The sequence below is a fragment of the Erithacus rubecula genome, assembly GCF_903797595.1.
Source record: "Erithacus rubecula genome assembly, chromosome: 6".
NCBI lineage: Eukaryota > Metazoa > Chordata > Aves > Passeriformes > Muscicapidae > Erithacus > Erithacus rubecula.
Window position 1 is genome coordinate 3443215 of NC_136688.1, and position 24935 is coordinate 3468149.

Sequence of the window (24935 nt, forward strand, 5' to 3'; positions counted from 1 at the left end):
GGCTGCTGCTTTTTCCTTGTGACAGAGGCTGCATTCCTCCTGCCCCTCCTAGCTCCCAGAGGATCGTCTGGCATTTCTGAATGAAGAGTGCTTGCAGTGATTTCATTCAACCCCCAGTTGCTGCTGGCCCATGGCTGCCAGCTACATCTCTGCCTGCCAGGGCTCCTTCAAGTTGCATCCCTGCCTGGCTTGGACCATGGGAGTCAGTGGCAGGTTTGGGCTGATTCTCTCCAAAAAGAAAACCCTGTAGGTGCACACTTCATTTCAACTCTGGCCAATTGTGGTGAAGCCAGTAGGAATGTTCACATGCTTAAACCTAATTACTCCTGCAAGCACTTGCAGGGCTGGGACAAGCTCTTTTTTAGCAACAGAGGTCTTTTGTGGTGGATCTCTTGCATCTTCTCACTGAATTTAGAAAGAAAAATATGCAGTGTGATATCATCTGAGCAGCCCACAGAATGAGGCCAGCATCAATGTCTGTGCTTTGTGGATTTTGTTGTTCACAATCACTTAGGCGATGCTTAGTAAATTCCTGCAGGGAAAAAAAACCAAACAAGCTGTTTTGAAATGAAGAGACAGTGGAAAGGAGGGCAGGCGCGTCCTCTGTTTTTATCGAGATTTCTTGGTGTATTTCATGGGCAACTTCCCTATTTCAGCTTACCAGGCATCAATAAACATTCCTGCAGAAGCAATTGAAAGGAAATGTGCAAATAAGATGAGAGGGACTGAAATCAGAGGGAAGGTGAGGGTCTCAGCAGAGTGGCTCCATCATAACTGCTCCCATTTTGCAGACAGCCAGAGGAATATTCCTAATTATCTTGGGAACATGGGCAGACCATGCCATGAGCACCATCATGTGCAACTATAAGGCAGGGCTGGAACTTGCTAGGTACAAGTCCAGGCACCTGTTGGTTTGGCAGAGTAGAGGATCTCTTTTCACCCAAAAAGCACACGTGGACCAGGAGATGCAGTTTAGGGGAAAAGATGCTTTTGTTTTTTCCTCCCAAGAGGAGGTAGCATGAAGAACAACCACCTGAATGCGTGGCAGATGGGAATTTTGTTTTAGCAGGTGGCAATCTTAGTCCTCCATCAAACACTCATGTACCTCTTTAACCTCCTGAAATACCAGTGTTTCATGGAGGCAAGCCAGATTTAGCCAATTTTTTTGCCTCTTGCCCAATTTGATGGCTGGGAAAACTGAGGCACAGGCGAGTTGGTCACTCAGGCAGGTGAGGGGCAATGTTTCAGAGCAGAAGCAGGGTGCAGGCTGCAGCTGCAGCTTCCCCCAAAATCCAGCTGCTATCTCCATCCCACGAGAACATTTTTCTCTGGTGTGGCATTTCCCAGTGCCAAACCCTGTTGGTATTAATCTGACTCTTGGCTCACCTTCGGACGTGTGGGGACTGCTAGGAGGTGAGACCTTCACGCAAGACTTCTGCTGTGAACGGAGCGGCAGTGATTTACAGCCCGCCGAGTGCAAGTTGCCAACCTGGATTTCTGCTCCCTAGTTGCTTTGTGTAATCAGAAAAACAGTGGTAAAGGTGGGAAAAAAAACAGAAGGGAAGGAAAAAAAAAAAAAAAAAAAAGGGAGGGGGGGAGAGGACGGGGCTGGAGAAGATGAAGGAGAGAGAAAAGAGTTAAAGGCAGGAGGGGAGCGGGGAGCGCCGGGCTTTGTGCTGCGCCCCCAGAGATTCTCCCGTGGCGCTTCCACGAGGCAGAGCGGGAGGAGGAGGAGGAGGTGGAGGTGGAGGAGACAAGCCGGGGGTGTGGAGCAGGGGGTGCTAGCAGAAACAAAAGGAAACCAGCTGCAGAACTTCCTGAAGGCGGAGAGGGGAGCGCGCAGAGCCGCCTGCGGCGCTGGGGAGGGGGCGGCGGCGGGACCCTGCCCGGGCGGCTCGGCCACCATGAGCAGCGCGATCCTGAGGAGGAACTCCAGCAAGCAGGGCCTGCAGAACCTCATCAGGTGAGCGCCCACCTGCCCGCGGATGGAGCTGCCCGGGCGCGGGGGCAGCGCCGCGGGCAAAGGGAGCGCGTTCCGCACCGACCGTGTCCCTGGCGGCGGCCGGGCTCCCTCCTTACCCTGCTTTTCCGATGCTTTGGAAGCAAGGATAATGGATAACCCTCCCTCTCCTCCCCGAAAGCTGTATGAGAAAAGCAGATTTAAACTTGCTGATGGCTTTTCCAGGAGCTCCCAACTGGAATAACTGAGCACAACTGTGCTGTGACACTCACCTGAGCCGCTGGTTCCCCCTCTCCCTGCAAGGGATGGCTCAGTACGTGGCTTTTTGTGTCTCCCGAGTGCTGAACGCTTCTGCCTAGAAAAAGGATTTTTCTTTTTTTCCCCGCAGGAACTGTACGTTGTGCACGCTGTGATGCGCGTTTTTAATTCAGAAATCAGTAAAGGGCCGGATCCTCCCAGGGCTGCAGGCTGACACTGCTCTTTTTTTCGATTTAATTGATCACCATAGTGCTTTGAACCTTTCTCTCATAGTATAATTGCCAGGGCAGGGAGGTGGATGGCTCAGTTGGGCTCGTTCCCGTCTGTCAGCCGGCGCGGAGCCGGGAGGGACGGCTACATTGTCTGGGCTTTGAGATTCCCTGCCATGCGGTCACCGTGCTCTCCCTGCGGGCTGCGATCGCTGTTCCCTCCCTGGGTCTCTGGGATCCATCTCGGGATGATGGTGGTGTGCCATGCTCAGCCCTGACTGCGCTGAGGACAGGCTCTTCTCACCTTTCTATATTTGATTGAGCTGCTGGACGGGTGAGAGGTGGAATTAGGGAGTGCTGGACTCACATTCTGCATCCTGGGTGCCTCTTGGCTCCCTTGTGCTCGCTGTGACTCCAGCTGAGAGCTGGAGGATGTCACCGTGGGGTTTATTTCACCGGGCATTTTCCAGTCAATTTGGGATCTCCTTGATTGGTAATGCAGCCTCTAAACATCATCTCTCAAATAAGTTTCTTGCCTTGGAAGGTAAAAGGGTGCCTACAGCCCATCCAGTCTTTGCCACTTTCCGCCCCCTGGATGCAGGGAAGTCAGCAGAAAAGCTCCCACTGGTTGCACAGGCTTCTGGGGTGGAAAGTGGGCAGGAGAGGCTGGCTTCTCTTGGCTCACCTTTAGTTTGGCCTGTTGGATCCATTCCCTGATCTCAGCCCAGGGGCACTGGGATCTGGGTTACACATCCCTGTTACAGAGCAGGGCTTTGTCAGGGGCTCACGAGGGGTAGGGAAACCTCTGTGGGTGTGCAGAAGGCAGGGATGGGCTTGGATTTGGGGCCAGGCAGATGAACTGGGGTGGGAATTGCCTGCTTACAGCTGGGTAGCAATTTATTGTGCAGGGTGACAGATGGGGGGGAGCAAGGGGAAGCATACGTGCTTCACGCAGAGAAAAGGGGTGTCCAGAGAACTGTCCTCAGCACAGCCTAAACCAGGAGTGTTTTCTGTCCTGAGTAACATCTCCAAGTTTCTCCTGCTGTGGATAAGGGATTTTTGGTGTCCCAGAGACATTTTTATAAGGTGACATGTTTCCTGAGTGGGGTTATTACGCTTAACCTGATTGAGGTTTAGCTTTGTGGCTGTGTTTTCCAGTCCTGCTTACTGATGAGGAGTGGGGTGGGTGGGGTGTGAGGGATTTCCATGGTTTACACACAAAAAGCCTCACTTACACTCACAGGATTCAACAGCAGAACAGGCAGGGTCTGCTCCATACACACCATAGCCTATTTTGCAGTTGTATTTTTCTCCTGGAACAGTTTCTCCTGGAGTTCCTGAGACTGGCTGTGGGGCTGGCTCTGCAAGCCCTGCCACCTTGGCTGCAGGAAGGAGCTTCTTTAATGAATGCCTTGAGGCTCCTGGCTTGGAGATATGTTGCTGTCAAGATTGCTGTGCTCTGCTTTTTCCTGTCCCAAGGTGACTGCAACAGAGTGGTTACACGGTGTGGTTCCTGGGCTCTTGTGGTGTGTCCAAGTGCTTTGGAGACCTGGAGCACACGAGTGGAAACAGCTCTTAGAGCCATATTCATGAGCACTGGGGATATCAGGGTGGTGTCAGGATTTACCTGGCTGCTCCTGCTGCAGGGCAACGGCAGGGATAACCAGGGAATTGCCTTCTCTGAGCATTGCTCAGCTATGGGAGCTGCTCTCCAGCTGTCCCAACAGCTGTGTTAAGGGTTTCTGAGCTGGAACCAGTGTAAGTCTTGTGGATTTGGGATTGAAGACCTAAGTCCCAATGCTCTATGCATCCTGCTAGTCTTTGATACAAAACCCCAGCATTTCAGACAAAGGGGCCATGGGTGAAGCATCCCCTGAACATCAGTCCCAGGAGTCAGATTTGCATGAAATGGTTTTTCCACTAACTGCTGACAGGCTTAGTGCACATGCTGCTCCAGAGTGGTTTGGTGTGCCTGGGATCACTAGGACACATTGGATTCAGTTGGAGGCTAAAGCACTGAGCCAGTACTCTAGGAAACATCTTTCACCTCTGCCCAGCCAGGAGGTGGACTGAAAAAGTTAGCCCTCCTTATTCTTCACTGGCTTTGCAGAAGGTGTAGGCAGGGACATTCCATTGACATCTGAAAATCTGGAGGCTGAAAAGAGCCCAGGGTTTGCCTTGCAACTGCAGAGCACGAGTGGCTGAGTAATTACCTTGGAAAGGTATGAGAAGAATGGGCATTGCAGGGCTATCTACCTTCCCTGCTTTGGCCTGTGTGCCCAGGCACTCCCCTTGTCCAGCATAGTTTCTCTATCAGGATATCACTGGGGAGGTATTTCTCCCTTTGTATCAGCTTACAGCGATGATCCCTCACACGCCCACAAGGCTTTGTGTTTTTTTAAAGTCCTCTCCAAACACGAGCCACTTTATCTTGTTATCACCATCTCTTTTTCCTTATTCTTCTAATGGATTCCTATAAATAAGATAGAGATCCAGCACCTGTCATGTCGATTCATTCAGTTCATTATCTGCTCCTGCTGGAATTTTACTCTCCTTCTATTTATCGAGCCTGAAGTGTTTCACAAAAGAATATGGCTGTTTAATTAACCTACAAATCAGCCTCTCTGTAAAGCAGCTGTGCTGCTCCTTGGGAATGGATTATTGGGCTTTGTGGTTGACATTGCTCCCACTGAGTGCTGTGGTGTCCCATTGCTGGGCTGGGGGTGCCTGGCTGGGACATGTGGCCCTGGGGTGGAGTGGATGTGAGTTGGAAGCACAAGGATGTGAGTTGGAAGCACTGCTGTTCTTGTCTCTTTTATCCAGCATGTGGATGAATCTGGGATGCTATTAGGAGGTGAGCTGTGATTTGCTCTTGGGGAAAAAGGACAGTGTTCTTAGATGCTACAACACCCCTTTGCTTCCCAGCACTGTGGAGACCTGGTCCAGAACAGAGCATGGCTGCTGTACAAGCAACAAATAAACCAGTGTCTCTAATTATATGTCTTTGCAATGCCACAGAGCCTGAAGTGCAAATAATCCTGTGGGAGAAGGAGGCTGAATCTTGAGGATGAAAAAGCTCAGGGGAAGAAAATATTAGAAAATTTGATCGCAGGATAGAGCTAATTATTTACTCTGTAGAATGGGATTTTTTTGCTTTGTTATCTTCTGTGGAGTCATTAAATATGGGAAGCCAGAATGTGAGATCTGAAATGAATCTTGCACAATAGTGTTTTGGCCTGCTATAGGTGATGAGATGCTTGGCACCTCCTGACACCCATGAGAGGGCTGCAGGCCCCTTCTTTCTCCCTACAATACTGCATTTTCAACCAGTGCTCTTGGTGGTGCTTAGAGTTCCTCAGCACTAGGGGCAGCTTTAAAATTCCCTGAACTCCTTGAATTTTGGTGCATGTGGTGAGTGTAGTATTTAGTTTGATCAGGATATGGGGCTGTGCCCAGCTCTGCAGGACGCCTTCCTTTCTGCCTGCATTCGATGTTTCCCAAAGCTTGCCAGGATCTTTCTCAGCAGGGAAGATGCTGCTCCAGTATTTTTGTCTTGACCTCATGAGTGATGAGCTGGGAACAAGGAGCTTGAAGCACATGGGAGAGCTGGATAGTGCTTTGAAGAGGAAGAACATGTATTGTGGGGTAGGGGAGTGTGTGGTTGGTGCCAGGACATAGCTACTACCTCCAGGGGCTATTGCAGCACCACTTTGCTTCAGCTCACTGGCCCCTAGCTGAGTGCAGGGAGGGAGGAATTCTTGCTGTGAAGAAGTGGGGCAGCTCTTTAGGGGAAGGTGGGGAAACTGAAATGTGTAGGAATGAGCCAGTAGCAGAGCTGTTGTGTGGGAAGGGGAGGGAGGGATACCTGCATGGGGACAGCAGGGGACACAGGGCCTTCATCAGTGTGATTCGTGCTTTGCAGTGCTGCCTCAATGTGTCATGAGGAGCCTTTGGGGCTCCCCTTCTTGAATCTTCCTTATTTTGATGTTTTTATTAGTGACCTTCATTTTTTTTTTTATCCCTCTGTGCCCCAGAGGGATAAAAAAAGGGCAGAGTAGATGGGCAGCTTTGTGGACTCCTCAGAAATGGAGGGTGAATGGGAAAGGAGATGTGAGCAGAGGCTGCTGGCAGGGAGGAGCATCCAGGAGAGCCCTTGGGGCCAGACTGGTGGCATGCCTGGGGGATTTCCACATCCCAGGATGGCTTCTATGGTGCCAGCTGCTTGCAGGGTGATGCCACCATATTCTGCAATCCAGGAGGGACCTGGGGGTTTGCAGCCCAGCTGAGCTGTGGGGCAGGGTGAGGGTAAGAGCTAAGCCAGTGTTTGGTGGGTAAGTCCCTCCTGGGTGCCTTGTGGGGTGCTCACCCCTAGCTTTCACCCCAAAGATAACAGCTCATCCTTTCTCTCCAGTTGAGGGGAGCAGCTCATCTGTCCCCTCTGGGTACTCTGTGGATCATTCCCAGATTTTTTCTAGCCCTGGAGTTTGTTTCATCAGAACTCCACCTACAGTGACCTTTCCCAGAAACCAGTGCATGGGTTTTGTTTGCCTTTAGCCTGGCCTGACTCAGATTTGTACTTGCTTTCAAGCAATTGGATGTTCAGGGCCTGAACTTTGAGCCCATGGAAATTTTGGGAAGCTGTAGTGAGCCTTTGAGCCCATCAGGGCTGCAACTACAGGTTGTTGGCATTGATGGTGTGGAGAAGGACCACCATGTGTATCTGAGCATGGTTCACATAGAAAGAGCACTGGGTGGAGAAGCTGGGACCTGAGACTTCGCAGCTGGGATGGTGCCTAAAAACTGACTTTCAGCTTCCAGATTTTGATTTCTCCTCCTCCCTCCATTTCTCACTCTTTTGATGGAGCATCAAATAGCATCAGCACCATCCCTCTGCTCTGTGGTGGGCAAGGGGCAGCTGAGGCTGCCGTGTGCCTCTGTCCCATAGCAAGAAGCTGGGGTGCCATGCCCTCAAACATGGGATTTTGGCACCAATGTTTTGGGGCAAAGACTTCTTCCTCACTGTGCCAGTGGTGTGGGGATTTTGTACTACTTAACTAGTGGTTTGTCATTAGTTTTATTTGCTTGCTTTTAGAGTTAGGATTAACAAAAACACGACTGGAACAGTTTTTCTCATGTTTGGGCTTGGATGTTTATTATATCTTATTAGAAAGTACAGAGTGTACAACAGCACTTCTGGCTTCTTGCTAGAAACAGGGAAAATGGCCTCAAGTCCAGTTACTACAAGGTTTTTTAAAGCTAAACAGTTCAATAGACAATTAACAATTATTTATACTTTTGACTTTATTATTTGTGAAGAAGGGAGCAGAAAGATGAACAAAGAGACAAAGCTTAAAAATTTCTATTTTGTTCTATACTTATTATTATACTATAAAAACTTTAAAACTTATCACTTTGTGAAAGCACACACTTCTAATTTGCTACACACTCGTGATTTTTACTTCATTGCTTATATTTAGAAGCCATTTTCAAGGCCTCAGGTCAAAAGCAGTGTTTTCCAGGGGGTCTGTGCCTGAAAGCACAGAAAGCTCAAAACCTCCTGTTTTTTGGGATCCAGCACCTCGTGAAGATGCTGTGCCCTAGCAGAGCAGGGTCCCAGGGCTTGCTGCTGCCTTGGTCCCTGCTGCAGCACACTCCATCGATGGCCATGAAGGAGGGGAGCCTCATCTCTCCCAGGGAGTGGAGCAGAGTGTTCTCACGGCCTCCAGCCTGAGCTCAGACACCAAACTCCCTCCTGCTGCTGGGGGACTGCCTCACCCTGGGGCTGCACAGAGATGGCCAAGCCAGCTGTGCTGTAAAAACCACCACGCTGATACACATCTTAATCCTGGCTTGAAGCAGGGGTAAGGCAGCTGCTCACCTTTCTAGGCTCAGACTTGTTTGACAGCAGGAGTGTGTATCAGGGATGCTGGCTGACTGTAACCAAGGCAGGAAGGCTGTGGGGTGTTGCTTGCCTCTTATAAGGAGGAGAAAAATAAGATACAAAAGCTGGGTAAGGCAGTCTGCATCTCTTTGACAAGTCTATTTTCTGCCTTGCAAAAACAGAGCCCAGACTTCCTGCCCTGTAGAAAAAACCCTCCAATTCCTTGAGCCTTAGGGCTGAGATGGAGAGGCCGTGAGAAAGAGCCATGGTTGGAGGTTGTGCACAGCACTGATTTCTCACACCTACTGAGTGCAGTGCAGTGCTGGGAGGGCTCTGGCTCCAGCCCTTTCCTCCCCCTGCCAAATTCCTGACCGGTGATGTTAATGCATTATTGCACCAGCCTATCTGTGTGCTAAGGACCCACGGTCCTGAGGGTGCAATCCATCATCCTGGAGGCGATTCCTTTGGATTCTGTCTGCCGTGATTAAAATCAATAATAATAATAATAAAAAGAAACAGTTGGTCCCACTGGTTGCCTCATGCCTCTGTGAGTGGTTGTGCATCTTCCATGGTGTCTGGAAACATGGAGCATTCCATGTACCTTCTTGGAGCACAATCCTGTGAGTGGCAGGAGGGGACAGATGAAGCTCATAATGAAGGACCAGTCCTCTTTCATCCCTCCTCCTGCCATTTGCCACCAGCTTTCTCAAGTGTGGCTTGTTCTGCTTATGGAAGCAGTAAATTACCATCTTGGGGCTTTCCCTGCCTGCCATGCCACAGTGACAGGTCAAGCTTTGCAGGGGGTTTTATGAAGGCTAAACTAGGCAGAGTTTTATATGTGGCACATGTGCTGCATATCTGCACATCCTTCTTGGGGCAGAAATGGGATGTGCTTGTGTGGAGGAAATCCAAGATCTGTTTAAAGAAAGAAGAGTTGCTTTTATTTTTAAAACATGGATAGATCTCTGCGACGCTGAGTGTGGTTTTCCTTCTATTTCTGCTTGAAGGAAGTTTGGGATGTATCATATTTTGTTCAGATGCCTTGGTGTGTCCTTATCAGCCTGTACGTGCTGCCTTTCCACACCCCCAGTTCTAGCAGAGGTGGAGATGGGCTCTGTGGCCACTCCTGGGTGTGAAGCAGCTCTGTGCTGCTGTTCACATCCTGGAGGTGACCTGTGATTTATAGAAGTGGGGAGACGTGGCTGAGGATGCACAGCTACGTGTGGGGTGGGGAAGCTTGGTATGAGAAAAAGGCTGAGGGTGAAGCACATGGATGCATTTTTTCCTCTCCCCCTGCCCCCCTTCTTGTTCAAACTCTGCAGCCTGGACTCTGAACGGAGCACTGCAGCTGAGGAATTACATGAATGTATGGGAGGGAAAGGCTTGTGGAGTATCTCTGGCTGCCTTTTGACTGACACAGTGCTGTTTCAGAGCTGGATGAACTCTCCCGAGGCGAGGCTGAAATAAACTTCAGGCTCTGACATAATAATTCTTGATTTTATTTCTTTTCCCAGTCTCCCTGTATTGTAGCACTTCCCACACCCCCTTCCTCATTCAATGGGGTGATAACCCAGCTGTAATCTTTGCTATCCAGCCATCCTAAGGCATGGAACCTTGTGACTTCTGTGGTGGCCTGACACCACTGGTCCTGAATGACATGAGTGGAGGCATTATCTGTGTATTTCAGCATACTTGACTCAGTCACACAGAGCCATTATATGCCACTAAAAAGTGATTAATTTGTTGGCAGAGGGTCAAGTGGGTGAGGGAGTAGTAGCCTTTGGAGGATGTCCTCTTCCCTTTAGTGTGACAGGGTGAGCTGCTCATCTCCTGCCAGCAGTCAGGGCCCTTTATAAATAAATGTGGGATAAGTGCAATATGAAATAAAGCCTGGCAGCTCTGCTTGGCAGCAGATGAACTTGCTGATGGTCCTACACCATATTCTGCACTGATGTTGTATCTGGCACTGTGACAGGGCAATGCAGGCTGCAGTGGATTGCATGGAAGGGGAAGGTCCCTTGCATTGGTTTCTGGCATCTCCCTTTCCCCAAGCCTCAACAGAGCAGAGATGGGATGGCTGCTGGGGGAGTCAGGGCTGCCCTTCCCAGTTCTTCTCTAATTAATGGAGCCCCATGGCTACCAGGGCAAATTTTCCAGCTGTGGTAAACTCTGAATTTTTCACAGGTGATGGGGCAATGTATCTTCTGGAGTTGCACATGGCTCCTCCTAAATCCTGTTCCCAAAACTTCTTCCCTCTTGTACCCTGGCTTTGTGGGGGCAACCTAGCCAAGAGAGGCAGCAGCCACAGCCAGCACACTGCTGGCCTGATACCCTGGTGAGCTCAGGAGACAGGAATGTCCAGTGTGTTGGTAGAGGGTTCCTGAGTTTTTCTGGCACAGGTCTGCAAAGCCCAAAGCCTCTGGGAGGCATTTGATTTTCCTTTCTGGAATTAGCTTTAGTGCTGAAGGTTGGGCTTGGGCCAGCAAAGCTTCCTTTGAGCCGTCAACCATGCGAAAGACTCCTCGAGTCTGCAGAGTTTCCCTTAAACACAGCTCATCTGGTGCCAGAAATTTCCCTTGCCTGAATATTAAAATCTCCTCAGGTGCTGGTGAGGAGTTGCCCAAAGGAAGTGTGACCTTCCCAGCCGTGCTGGCTTGTCTGGAGTGGGCGTTTGTGGCCATGTGGAGCAGGGTGAGGGTGCCTGAGTGCTGTGCTGCAGGAGGGGCTGTGCTGTAGTGCAAACAGAAATAAAGCCCCTCCCTTGCCTGGGGGTCCAGAGGGAGGTGAGGTCAGGAGCTGGATGTGAAACAGGCAGCTGGCCCCAGTCAGAGCAGAAGTCCAAGCATCCCCAGTGCTTGGCAGGCAGTGTCTCTGTGGGCACAGCTGAACCAAGGTGCTTTCAGCTCATCCTTACACCTGCAGGATGTCCCCAGGAAGAGAGAAACCTGTTACACAAAGCGTGTTTGGTTCAACCAAGACTTCCAAAAGCTGTTGGCAGAGATGTAGGGACCGTGTGAGAGAAATGACCCAGCCCTGTGATGTGCTCTTGCTGAAGCAAATCTTGCCACAGCTCTAGGCTGCTGGGGCCACTGAGATTTCTTTACCTTTTCTCCTCCCTTCTCCAGTCACGCTACAGTTTGTTTAAGGGGGTGATTTTCCCTTCACATTGCATAAAAATCCCTCTCTAGAGGGATTTTATGAAGGCAGGGTATAGTAGTGTAGCATGCTGTAGCTCATCTTGCAACTCCTCAATTTTCCAGTCTTGCTTTCCATTTCCCCATCTTGTGATGGGTGAAATGAAGTTGAGAACTCTTGGTCCCAGTGGCAGCTATGAGTCTGCTTCTTCCCCAAACCTCCCCAGCTTGGGACCAGCCTGGGACAGTGCTAACTGGAGGTGGAGATACGTGGGATCAGCCTGATCCTGAAGCCCTGGGTAATTATTTCTAGAATTGGGAAAGACAGTTGTGAAATACCACAGTGGGCTGAGCATGTTGGGTTACTGAATGTGATTGTGAACAATTAGAGCAACCGGGAGACCATGGCCCCCTTTTAGTAAATGGAACCATTTGGAAATTAAATCTTTCCACCTTTTTGCTTCGAAAGGCAATTTAACAGCTGACCCCCTGCTCACACTTGTGCTTGTCCAAATTGAAATGGCACATTTTGTCTGGGGTCCAACAAACCCCCTAGCTGACCCAAACACAAGGACTTTGGCAAGGCTTAGTTTCTCATTTGCTTGTGTTTTTTGCTTCATTTTGTTTTGTTTGTTTTTCACTAAAGACAAATATTTGTGCTGCTAGGTCAGTCCAAAAGTAATCCTCCTTTTTCCTCTGCTTGTCAGTGTGGTTACTGAACCCCAACGCATCACTTATCAAACCTCACTCCCCTACCAGCCTGTTTGAGCATGACAGAGAGCTCAGAATCTGAAGATAAACTCAGTTTAGGTGTTTGCTGGAGGGTGCTGGTATTTTTGAATCGCTGGGGGTTTTTTCTGCAGCCCTTATTGCTGAGCAGAGGCATGCTGCTCCCAGCATTGCAGCTCCCCCAGGATGCTCAGAGTGTCTGAGACATCCCAGCAGAGCAGCTGGAATTGCCCTGTGACAAAGCTGGATGGCTCTGTGGCAGAGGGAGCTGGGAAAGTCGTTTCTCTGCTTTTGCAGAAAAGCCCCTTCTCCCCAAGCGGTCGCCCCCGGCTCTGTCCTCAGGCTGCTCGAAGGATGCAGGGACAGAATAGCGAGCCGGTGAGGTCATGGGGAGAGAGTTAGTCACATCCAACTGGGAAAGGGAGAGGGCTGCCAACCAGGGTTGCTCTCACAGCGTGGAAAACTCGTGTGGTTCAGAAGGGACCCCCCCTCCAGGCTCCCTAGAGCACCCTGGCCAAGCTGGGGGTGTTGGTGGAGCACTGCCTCTGCAGCAGCTTCCGAGGAGCTGGAGGAGGGGGTGAAATATTTTAATGGAAATCTAACTCGTTCTGGCATAAACGTGGACTTTGCTTCTTGTAACTGGGGTGATACAGGCGAGAGGGGGTTAAGAGCCTTTCCAAATTGGAGACTATCTGGAGCTGTCGCACAAGGGAGGGAGATCATGGCAGAGTTTAATGAATGACTTCATTTATATATTAAAAAAAAAAAAAAACAACAACATGGTGGCTTCCTGCCAGGTCCACAGACAAGGGTTTCTATGGGAACCTGAGGAAAAATAATAAATAGGAGTGTGGGATGAGTAGGGAAGGGAGGAGGGGAGCCCAGGCTCTCGTCTGGGTCTGCTTTGTTCCTCATGGAGACCAAGGGGGCAAGGGGCGATGAGGGGTTGAAAAGGGAAAAAGCTGAATTTGGTGTTTGCAGAAGGACCCCACCCAAAATAAAGCAGGCAGTAACTACTCAGCAGTGGGCTCATCCTGGGGTCTGCTTTGTTCCCCATTCCTCTGTGGGCACAGCAGGCATGGGCAGCCTTTCTTCACTGGGCTCACACCCTGGCTTTGCTGCCTTGGGGCAGGTGGGGGTTTGGGAGGGCATCTTCCTGACAGGGTGGTGGTGGGACACTGTGCAAAGGGATGCTGCTGGGGCTAAGCTCAACAGTCCCACTGGCACTGCACAGTGAAGTGGGCTCTGAGAAAGGCTTCCCTGGAAAGGCTAACAAGGTTCACAGTGTAATTAGAAAGGCTACATTTTTCATCAGTTAAGTCCAATGGGCTTTTTTTCCCTCCCATTGTTGGGAGAGGTGGTTATCTGTCCTGAACCCCAAAAGAAACCAGCTTTTTGGTGAGAACCATGGTGAAGTGAGGCCCTCTCATGTGCTTCCTAGTCCAGACTGAGGGCAAAGCTGGGTAGGCTGGCAGAGTGGCACTCCTGTGGCCAGCTGAAACCTGCCCTTCATTCACTCAAACTGGGCTGAAACAAGTCTCAATAAGGCATTTCTGTTTGGGTTTTTTCCCTCTTTTCTTTTCCACAGGCTCTTTGTTCCAATCTGGGTAATGTTGCACTGTATCTCCCATTGAGTGGGTCCATCCTAAGAGGACTGGAGTCCTCAGGCTGTGCCTGAGGTGGGGAAGTGCAGGTTGGGCTGGGTCCTGCTGCTGGTGGGAGATGTGTGTACCTTCCTGAAAGACATTTCTGTAAAAAGGCTTGAAAATGCCAGGGGAAGCAGCCTTTATGTTTGTTTTGGATCTAGCTGGGCCAGGGGTGAGTGGGGTGAGGTGGCATCGGCCCCAGCATCAGCCCCACCATCAGTCCTGGGTACCACAAATCAGACCTGCCCAGCTCCAGCTGCCATCACAGGCCCTTTGGGTGAGTGGTGGCCACCCCATGGCATGTTCCTTTCTGCCTGAATCTCAGCTGGTGCTGCCAGTGCAGCAGGAGCCCATCCCACGTGGGGAGTGACTGGACTGGTGTTATCACCAGAGAAAGAATGTGGCACCCCCTTATCACTTCCTTGGGGATGCAAGAGGCTGTTCTGCTGTCAGAGGCATTATTATCCAGCAGTTGAGATGTCTGGGAGAAGCCAGGGCAGTTTTTTTCTCTGCAGAAGTGGCAGGAATCCAGGCAGGGCAGAGCAGGACATAGGTGCTGCCCTCCACCACTGTTTCCTTGGCTCCTGGTCAGGCAGGAGCAGCTCAGCTGCCTAAGGAAACTCATCCCCAGAGCACAGATCTTGCCTCAAGATGAAGGTGTTGGATATCTTGCTGCACTTCAAGACCCTTTACAAACCCTCCAGACATCTTGCAGCATTGCAGGACCATTGACAAATCCGTCTGGGGGAGCAAAGCTGTTTTTCCAGGGAATGGTGCTTTCCAGTGGGCTTCAGCCCACAGACAGGTGTCTGGTCTGGCAGGAAGAGGATATGTACCACATCTCCCATCTAGTGACTTGCAGGCTCTCCTGCCCCCCTGTCCCAGTGCTGTGTCCCACTTACCCTTGCCCATCAGTCAGTCCCACCTCAGAGCTGGGCTGATGGAGGTGGAGATGCCACTTGGAGCATCCCCGCTCGTGGTGGGAGCAGAACACTCCTGATTGCTGGGGGAGCCCAGGCACCTCAGAGGGTTGTTAGCAGGTTTCACAGGACTGCCTGATGGCATTGAAGATGGGTTTTCCCTCTGGTTTGTCAGGCTGACAGCACAGTGGAGCGTGGAAGATGAGGAGGAGGCGGCGAGAGAGCGGCGGCGGCGGGAGCGGGAGAAGCAGCTGCGGTCCCAGGCAGAGGAGGGCTTGAATGGCACCGTCTCCTGCTCAGAGAGTGCAGCTCTGGCACAGGAAAACCAGTAAGACATACCCGTGAATAAATCCTTCAGCAACAGCTCTTTCCTTGCATCAAACCCCTCTGCAGTCACTCAGTTTGTTTGGAGTGGTTTGGGGAAGATGGGGAAGCTCTCTAAGGTTTGGGCTGGGGGTTTAGTGCACACTAGCAAAAGTGTGCTTTCTTGTTTCCTTGGGTGGAGGGTGGGGGTTTTACTGCCCTGAGAGTTTACACTGGGACAGCTTGGGGCAGGCTGGGCTCTGACAGGGAGTCCCCATTGCCAGTGATTTCAGTACTTGGTTACATTTCAACTTGAGAGTCATCCTACATCAAAAGTAATGGAGTTTCCTGATACGTGCAAAGACAGATATGCCAGAGGATGTGATGCATAACCAGTCAAGCAATCACCTATCATGGCTGGGCTTCCCATTCCTCCCTCAGAGGATGCTGCCCTAGCCCTGGGAAGCATGAAGCAGCACCAGAGCTGGTGCAGTTCACAGCTCCAAGGGTTAAAATTAACTTTGTGCTTTCATGGGCAAAGTCCTAAATGGAAATAGCTCAGGAGGCATTTATGGAGATGCTGAGCTATCTGCTGTCAAAGAGGAAACACCTGGAGAAGGGATAGGATGACATCCATAGCATGCCACACCACATCCTACTGCAGCCTCCCCACATCCATGGTTCAGCAGCTCAGATGCTGTGCAGCACTGGGGCTTGCACAAAAACTAGTCTGAACACTCTGAATTGCCAAATTCTTGTCTCAAAGTCCTCAGTCTTACCCCTATTTATGTGTTCAATTTATTTCTATATCTATTGAACACAACAGAAAAGTGGTGACAGGATTTGGAGTTATAGTCACAGAGAAGCAACATCTTCATTTTACTGGAAAAATAGCAAAAGTTATTTATGAAAACCTACTCTTTTTCCATTAAAATATTGGGTTTTTTTCCAAGATACTTCCAAAATGATTCAGGACTTTTTTTTTTTTTTTAATTGAAAGGCATTGCAAAACACCTTCACAGTCTTTTGTGGAAATACCCACGGTGATATTCTGCAGACAAAACCGCTGCAGTCTGCTCTAAAAGCAAACAGAAGGTCTGGAAAGTAATATCACTCATTAGCTTTTCCAAACCCCCCTTCACGTGGGAGCTAGGAAATAATTTGAAAAGGTCTTTAAAAGAGCAGATGAGCTCTCTGGTCTGTGCTTTGCTGGTTGGTGCAGTGACAGCCTCAGCCAGAGCAGCGTGCAGCAGCCCCAGTAACCCAGGAGCTTGCAGGCTCCAGACCTGTTGGCATGGGCACAGCCACAGCCTGCAGGACCATTGGCATTGCCCAAATTGAATTGAGTGCTTAGGAGGGCAATGGCAAGAACAGCTCCTAAAATGAAGGGCTTTGATCCCTGCTCCATGATGTCAGAGCTTGCTGGGCCAGGCTCAACCACGAGGATGTTTCTTCTTCTCTGGCCATTCCCTGGTTTTGTTTACAGCTGCTGACAGCCACCTGGGCTTGCTCATGCAGCCAGGGTCAGCCCTGGCTATTAATCTTCTGGAAAGCTTCTTTCTCTCTTGTGTAAATCCTGCCCCCTCCTTCCTGTGGCTCTTCCCACGCTGGGACTTGTCCTATCCATGTCACTCCCCTTAGTTCAAACCCACCCCTGCATTTCCTTGCTCCAAAGGGGCAGAGTGAACCTCCTGTTCTCCCTTACCCCCACTAAAGAAAACCAGAAAGAGTCAGGAGAGGGTTTGCAGGAAAGACAGGAGTGTTCTTGAGAGCTAGAGGGATGGACATCAGCTAAAGTGGTGATGATGGGGCTGTCCTGGCTTTGTGCTTCTCCTGGGGCTGTGTTTACAGAGCTACACGGGGAAGTGGCCAGTTTTCTAACAGCATTCAGCCAGTCTCCCTTGCTCCCTGGGAGCTTCTCAGTTAGCCTGAGTACACCTTTGTGGCCAGGGCCACAAATACTGGAGTGATTTTGCCATGGCTGTCTTCAACAGTGCAGCTCACCCGAAGAAGAATAAATTGAATAACTGGAAGGAGAGATACATAATCTGATAATAGCAGCCTGACACAGATAATAACTGTATCAGGTGTGGCTCTTTCAGGCCAGGTTTAGGCCTTTTTACCCCTCAATGCTCATTTTCCTTCTTGCTGTGTTTCAGCTATGACTTCAAGCCATCTGGGACTTCGGAGCTGGAGGAAGATGAGGGGTTCAGTGACTGGTCCCAGAAGCTCGAGCAGCGCAAGCAGAGGTGGGTAGGACACAGATGAACCCAGGGTTCCCATGTCCCCAGCAAAAGGGCTGTCCCTGAGGAGGGGTGACAAAACCCAGGTCAAGCCTGGCATGGGGTAAGAATGAGGGCAGAGTCTGGAGCATCAGCAGCACAGAGCTGGCCCCACACCACTGAGCCAGATGTTCCCTCCCTGCCATTTGGGCTAGCAGGGAGGAATGGCCCAGGGGTGACCCCAAGCCTTGGGGGTGTTTGGAGTGAGCTCTGTGCTCCAAGCAAGAGCAGCCTGCCAGGACCCCTGGCTTTGGAGGAGTGACAACAGCAGATTTAAGCCACCTGAGCTGCCGCAGGGGCTGAAATGGTCTCTAACATAATCCAGGCCAGCCTAAAAAGCTGTTGTAAGTTATTGCTGCTTCCTGGCTCATGTCAGCATAGTGGGTGTTATGGCCCCAGCCCACTTTGTGCCTGACTCCTCTTGGAGCAGGAAAGAAAAAGGAAGCAAAGAGCCCTTGTGTGCCAGCTGTTTAGTCCCCATCTCCCATCACTCTCCCTTAAAGAAATAAACCAAACTCCTGCCTTAACCACTTCCCTTGGATACCATCTACCTGCACATGAACTCTTGGCAGCTTGATTTTGCAGGGAATTTTTGGCATTGTCTTTCTTTACCCTGAAGAATTCTTTGCACAGAGAGGTGGTGGATGCTCCTTCCCTGAAACATTCAAGGTCAGGTTGGACAGTGCTCTGAGAAAACTGATCTGATTGAAAAGGTTTCTGCTTATTTCAGAGGGATTGGACTAGATGACCTTTGAAGATCCTTTCCAACCTAAACTGTTCTGTGACTGAAAAAATGCTTAAGATTAATATTTACTGCTAAATAAATAAAAAGAACACAAAGTTTTGTTACTTTTCTCCAAATGTTGTGGCTAAACCATGCTGCAGGCTGTACCTTTGCAGCCTTGACCCCACAAGCACTTCTCAAGCACCTCCAAGGCCTAGCACAATGTGATTATAACATCTGTGGAAGCAATTAGAAATCATCTGCTTTTTGGTTTGCTGCCTCTTTTTCCAGACCCGCTTGCAAAGAGCTTTTCTGGAAAAAAAGGCTACTGCTAGTCCCTGCTTGGCCTTCAAAAGAGAATTAGTTGGAATTAACATTATCCTCCCCAGGTATTTCTCATTGGGTTTTTATGGGATGCTTGTGTTTATCTTGTAGCTTGTGTTCCCCTGTAGGGAGGGTAGGGTGCTGAGCAGGGGTGGTCATGGCAGGTGATGCCTATCAGTGGGAGGTGGTATTTTAAAAGCAGGAGCTGTAGGTGGGGATTGTTTGGCTAAAGGCTGGGTGGGAGGCCTGAAGGGGCTCAGACTCTGAGGGGAAGCTTTTTGCAAAGGGCCCTGCTTCACAGCAGGAGTTGTGCCCTGTAAAGTCCTTTCAGCAGCTTTGTCCCTCATCCAAAGGATGAGCTTGGGGTGTGCTATAAGCACAGGTAGGTTGTGTGTCTGCCTGTGATGCCCTGTGCTGGGACAGCCAGTGCTGTGGCCAGGATTCCCCAACTCCCTTTGCTCCTGGAAGATGAAGCAAGTCCTGGGTTTTAGGTGGTGGCTGTGAAAGAGTGGATGGTGACAGCTGCTCTCTGTTGGATGGAATTAAATCAGGTCCTGTATCCTCTGAGGGCCTTGGTGCTAAGGCACATTTTCTTTTTGGTCCTGGTTCCCCTCTTTGAGGTAGGAGAGCCATGCTATCAGCTGTGTGCAAGAAGGTGAAGCTGAGCCAGCCTTGCTGCATCCCACACAACATTGCTGTAGTGTGAAGGGCATCCTATAGGCTGCACTGTGTTTGCTGGCCTTAATTTTTAATATGAACTTGCACTTGAGCTGGAGTCATTGCTGGCATCCTGGTGGGGAGCTGCAAGCTTCCTGGGCCTTCAGAGCCTGGTTGCTTTTGGTGAGAGGATGCTGAGAAGCAAGTCAAGTGAGCCAGCATATTCATCATCTTTTTTTTCCCCATGTGGTCAATGTGGAGGGCTGGCTGGTAGCTGACCTGTGAGCTGCCTTCCCAGCAGCACAGAGGTGGGTGGAAAGGTCTTGTTGGAGCTTGTTTTTGTGTTTTGGTGCTGCCTGTTGAGGGAGGAGCAGTGAGTCAGCCTTGCCCTTTGGCAGCTGCCTGCTAGCCAGCTCTCTAGCCCTGCTGTCTCAAGCCAGGCAATTTTCTAAGAACTGGGTGGGAGGAGAAAGCTCTTTTGGCTGGGGAAAGCAAGATGGCAATAACAGCTTGGTGTGTGGCTGTGAGCCAGGGAGAGTTCTGGGGTTCTGTACTCCCAGTGTCCCTGTGCCCAAAGGCTTGGGCTGCTCTGCTTTTGCAAAGCTGATTACATAAACATACTCCTGGGTCTCCTCTTGCAGCCTCAGAGACCTGGAGCCATTCTCTTGTACCAAACCCACTGTGGTTTTTTAAACCCTTAAGCCAAGGGGTGACCCCATGTGCTTTGGAACTCCTTTGTTTTGCTGGGATGTGATGTGAGTAGATGTGGAATTTTTTCCAGTGGGCAAAACTGAGGCTTAGAATCAGGTGTCAATACAGCATTGCTTCTGAAGCACTGTGCCTTGCCTGTGAAATAATTCCAGGGGAGTGGCTCTGCAGCTTTGCCTTAGAGTTTAATTTCAGCTTGAGAAGCATGTTCATGTGTTGTTGGCTGGGTTCTGCTCCAGCAGGAGACTCTGTTAACATGGAGGATGAGCTTAGGCAGAGAAGGGCTGTGTTTGGTGCCACACATTGAATCAATGCTGGGAGCCATGGGGGCAGTGTCAGATTTTTTCACTGCAGGATGTTAGCAGGGATTTTAGCTGTAACCAGGCAGCAGCATGTCATGGTAGCAGTGTCCTCTCTGCCAGGGGTTTGAGCAGAGGGCTCTTCTCTGCTTTCCTGTGGGTCTTGCCCATCATGCTGCTGGTAATGGGCAGGTACCCACAGCTCTTGGCTGAGCTGAGTCCTGGACACTTGAAGTGGGGAAGTGAGATGTGACTGCTGTTACATCTGAGTGCTGGAGCAGGCTGTGAGCCCTGTGTGGAATACCCAGCATGCTGTAGGCTTGGGGAAGTGATAAAATTGGATTTCTAGAGGTCTGAGGTACCTCATAGTGTCTGTAGGCTCATAACTGTGGTGTTCATCTTTGATTCCCTCCCCCATGTCCAGGTCTCCAAGACAGTCCTACGAAGAAGAGGACAGTGGTGTGAGAGAAGCTGAAGTCAAACTGGAGCAGATCCAGCTAGATCAGGAAAGCCCAGAGGAGAATATGGGTGTCAGAGAGGAAGAGACTCTGTGCCAGGAGGAAGAAGAGGCTCAAGAGCAGGAGGAGCAGGAACAAGCTGAGCAAGAGGTGGGTCAGGAGGTGCTGATCCTCTTCTTTCTAGGACTGGTGGGAGAGCTGATGCTGGGGGCTGCTCTCCCATGCCTTGGCTGACCATTGCTGCTGGGAGTTGAGCCCCTGTGGTAACTGATGTGCTTTCATGGCATAACCTGGGGCTGGTGCCACTCTCCTGTGTGCTGTGCCTTCTTATGTTCACTGCAGGCAGCCTCTGCCCTTTTGTGAAGGGTGTGTGCTTGCTCCCAGAGCTTGTGCTGGCTTTGCCATGTCCCTGTCATACTGGGGAGGAAAGTGTTAATTCTCCTGTGGCCTTGTGGGCAGTGAGTAGCTTCACAGGAGAACTCAAATCTAAATTATACTGCTTGTTTTTCTCACCCCAGCCTTTATCACACCTTTGGAGTGCTTTGTTTTGATAGATCTCTTAGCCTTGCATTGCTCCTAGCTGAGGTTGTTTTTTTGTTCTGATAATTCCTGGTTAAGGGGAGAGAGAGACAAAGCTGAAATTCAAATGGTGTGCATGTTAGGGGGCTGAGCTTCAAATATAATTTGTAAATGGATTTTTGACTGTCTGGAGCTAGTAAGATTTTTGTATTGGAATTATGTATTGCTCTTTTTAACCCTTTATTCTAAAGGCAGTTTCTCTCTGTCCTTTTGACCTCTGAGAAATTAATGTTTTCATATCTCAGTTGTGGTTAGAGATCTTTATAACTGATGCAAAGACCCCTTTTAATACCATTTGGGAGTCTTGAAGCTGAAAAATTTCCGATTTCTGCTCTCCCTTCCAAATGACATGAGTTCTTCCTGAATGCTTCCAAATTAGATAATGTTAACTCAAAGTTTCTGTGCTTTTCTGTTTATTTAGTGTCAAGCAGGAAGCCTGGGAGACAGGGAAAAATCACTGCTGTTGCATAGTAAGCAGTTTGACCAACTCACTTCCTGGCTTGTTCTTTTTCTGCACTCAGGAAAAGAAGAGAAGGCGAAATGATGGAGAGAAGGAAGAAGAAACACCCGAGAAACGCCAGAAGGCCCCAAGCATTGCCAGCCTGGAAGAGGAGGAGCTGTGCCCTGACCACACTGCAGTGTGCTCCACAAAGGTCTGTGTTCCTGGGGCCCCTCTGTGTGCATGGCAGAGCACCCAACTGATGATGAGGAAAGATTACCCAGTCTTAGTGATGTGGGGTGTGAATCCTGTTATCTGTCCTGCTACAAGCTGAGACAAACCACTTGAGCAATTTGCTTCATCTCTCATGGCTGTCAACCCCTCCTCTCCTCCTACTTTGCCTACTTGAGCTGTTGGAGGCTGTGGCAATCACTCTAAAAGTCTAAAGTTCATTGAGGGCTCCAGGGAGTATTGTGATACTGAGATGCCTGTGCTTTCAACTTGTGTAGTCTTCAACAAAATTCACAGGAACTTAATCTTAATGAAATTTCCCTCTCAAAGGGAAAAACCCCAATAACTGAAACAGTGGCATTTCTCTTACTTAGAACAAAATGCATGACTTCAGTTGTTTAAACAAATGGGGATTTCTGTTCTCTGAAGCACTGTGTTCTTCCCAATCAAATTTGTCTGCACTGATGCTCTTGTGAAACTTCCATTATTAACACCACCTGAATTGCATCTTATGACTTGCATTGCCTTTTCTGCAAATCCTCAGTTCTGTGTGTGCTTTTAAATACAATAGATAGAGATAAGTGTTTCTGTACTGAATGTGGTTTTTTTTGTCTTTTTGATTGTAGCAGTGAGGGAGATGGTGAGGAGTCTGTGTAGCCTGTTAATGTGCTGTTAGAACAACCTTTGCTTTTTAAAATTTAGTTTTGTGCTATTTGTGGCTTACTCCATATTTCCTGACTGAGGATGATTGCATAAGTACTTCCTTTTGCACCAGTAAATAGATGGCAAGAGGAAGGTTTCATCATCTACAGCCATCAGATTCTTGCTCTTAGTGGAAAATCCATTTTATAGTCAAATGAAAAGAGGAGTGACATAGTGGGTGTAGATGCAGGCTGGATGCTAATGCCAGATTTGAAAAGGGTGGTGGAAGTAGCCAAAGCATATTCCTGAAGTGGAACTGGTGGGAAAATAGGGAAAATGCTTTCAGCAGCTTTTATATGCTGAAACTTCTGTCTTTACAACCCCAAAATGCACATATCTTCTTGACCTCAGCTTAACTGCTGCAGCTAGGATTAGCCCAAGGAAAGGTTTAGAAATACATTCTGCTTCATAATGGTTATGTCAGAGCTTGCTGGCACACTAAGATGGATATAAAACTATTCAGGAAAAATCTGCACTTGGAATCTTTCCAAAGGAAGGGTGATCTTTACACCCCAGCTAGCAGGGCTCTGTGAACACACTGGCCACCAACAAGGTGTTTTGGCACAGGAAGCTCAGCAGAAGCCCTGCTTGTAGTGGAAAGACAAAAGCATCTGCAGTCAGTGGTGTGTTCCCTGCCAGATGTGGCTGGTGGAGGCTGGGTACACACTTGGCAGGCTGATGTTGGGTTATAGGGGGATGGGGTGTTATTTGGGGTTCAGAGGGCCAGTGGGGCTGAAGTAGGGGTGTATGGAGGCAAGAGGGAAGTCTTGTGCCAGTCGTGTTTTGTCACCATCTGCTTGCAAGCCCTGAGTTTTGAGGCTGGTTGAATGAGCAACTGTGGTTTCTTCTGGCCTTCAGAAAGTACTTGGGACCAAGGAAATGCACAATTCTCACTACAAGAAAATTCCAGGGGTGGGAAGAGGTGGTCTCCAAATTGCACAGTGAAAGTTTGTTCCTACCTAGAGTGTCATACATTGCCTCTTAGAGCTTTTTCTAGGCCCCTTTGTGTTTAACCTGATGCTTGTTCATGGCCTTTCAGAAATGCCTGTGTATGGTTTGCACCTGCACACCATGTCCCTGGCAAGGCTTTTTCCTATTGACATCTACTTCTGTTTGGGAAGCTGAGGCAAAGATGTGCCAGATTCCCCTTTCAGGCTGGTGCTGTGCCCTGTCAGGTACCAGCCTGCCCATCCATGAGCAAGGTGAAGTCTGAAGTCATGGCTCAGGGGCAGGCAGCAGCTCCTGCAGAAGGAAAGGAGTGAGCTGACAGCAGGCAGACAGCCTGCCCAGCAGACAGCTGGCTGATGGGCTTCTGTGCTGCTGCTGTGGGGGACCCTGCAGAGTGACTCTCCCCAGGTCACCTCTGTTAGCCAGGGTTGCACTGTTTGCTTATTCTCTAATGGGCCTTGTGCTCTTGGGCACAGCTGGTAAATGTGTCCTCCATGTGACACTGTCTTGTCTTCTGTTTAGCTAAAATTTAGCGCCAGCATCCTGAAAGCATCTTAAAGGATCATTTAGTGCTGTTTTTTATCTGCTAACTTGGTAGGTGATGTTTCCTGTGGCACAGGCAGCAGTTTAACAGGGGGAGAAGGCTCCTTTTTGCTTGGTTGCTGCTCCTTGACTCTGTGGGAGCCGGTGTTAAGAAAGCCCCCCTTTGGCTTCAAGGTGATTTTTTCTCTCTGTATGCTTGTTTTATGGGGCATGAAAGAGTCACAAGGTTTAGCAACATTTCAGCTTCCCTTTCCTGCAGTGGTTGTGAAGTGTTTGCTTGCCTTCCTGCCTTGGCCAAAGAGTTATTGCACAGGAGCCTCTGCTGCAAAACTCTTTCCTGATGGCTTGACATGAAGAACTGCCTCACAGGTGGCTTCATGTGCTGATTTGCCCTGTGTGCTATGCTGATGTGGAGAAGTTGACCTACCTCATGCCTGTGCTGCTCCCATGCTTGGCTTCTCTTCTGCAGATATGGCCTCTAGTTTTCCCCCTTGTCTTTCTGTACTTGCATTTCCCCCTTTGTGTCTGGCTAGGAAACCATAGGTCTGAGAGAGACCTTCACCAGAGGGAGTGGAGAAAATGGTCTTGGTTGATGTTTCAGCTGTCAGTCAATTTACACATTGCTGGTTTGCCCCTGAAATTGGTTGGGATTCCCTCTTCCTGCTTGGAAAGAAGGAAGAAAGGGGATGCTCACTGTCCCTGATCAGTAAGGGAACATGGGGGCTGACTGAGAGATCAGGGCCAAGAAATGTTTAGCTAAGGTGATGTGCATCTATCTGAGGTGCATGGACAAAAGTTGTATCTTTGTCTTTTCTCCTTTTCAGATCACGGACAGAACCGAGTCGCTGAACCGCTCAATACAGAAAAGGTATTTCTGGGGGTGGCCTCAGGGTAGGGCAGGTCACTTGCTGTTAAAGGACATTGTCAGCAGCAGCTCCTGCTGTGGGGAAGGGCAGGAGTGACAGGCTGCCTGTGGCCCACAAGCCCTCCCTTCTGCCTTG

General features: G+C 49.7%; 1 protein-coding gene across 3 annotated transcripts in view; it reads left to right on the plus strand.

The window, feature by feature from the left end:
- LSP1 (lymphocyte specific protein 1) overlaps nt 1-24935 on the plus strand; it is a 48763-nt gene that overhangs the window by 10413 nt on the left and 13415 nt on the right. The window contains exons 1-6 of one of the 3 annotated variants that reach the window (XM_079310067.1): nt 1655-1963; nt 14913-15065; nt 17200-17289; nt 20459-20642; nt 21593-21724; nt 24759-24802. In XM_079310067.1, coding sequence (XP_079166193.1) covers nt 1905-1963; nt 14913-15065; nt 17200-17289; nt 20459-20642; nt 21593-21724; nt 24759-24802 — 662 coding nt within the window. In that variant the 5' untranslated portion in view covers nt 1655-1904. Of the gene's footprint in view, nt 1-1654; nt 1964-14912; nt 15066-17199; nt 17290-20458; nt 20643-21592; nt 21725-24758; nt 24803-24935 lie in introns of those variants that run through there. The other 2 variants (XM_079310065.1, XM_079310066.1) reach the window with 2 other exon arrangements.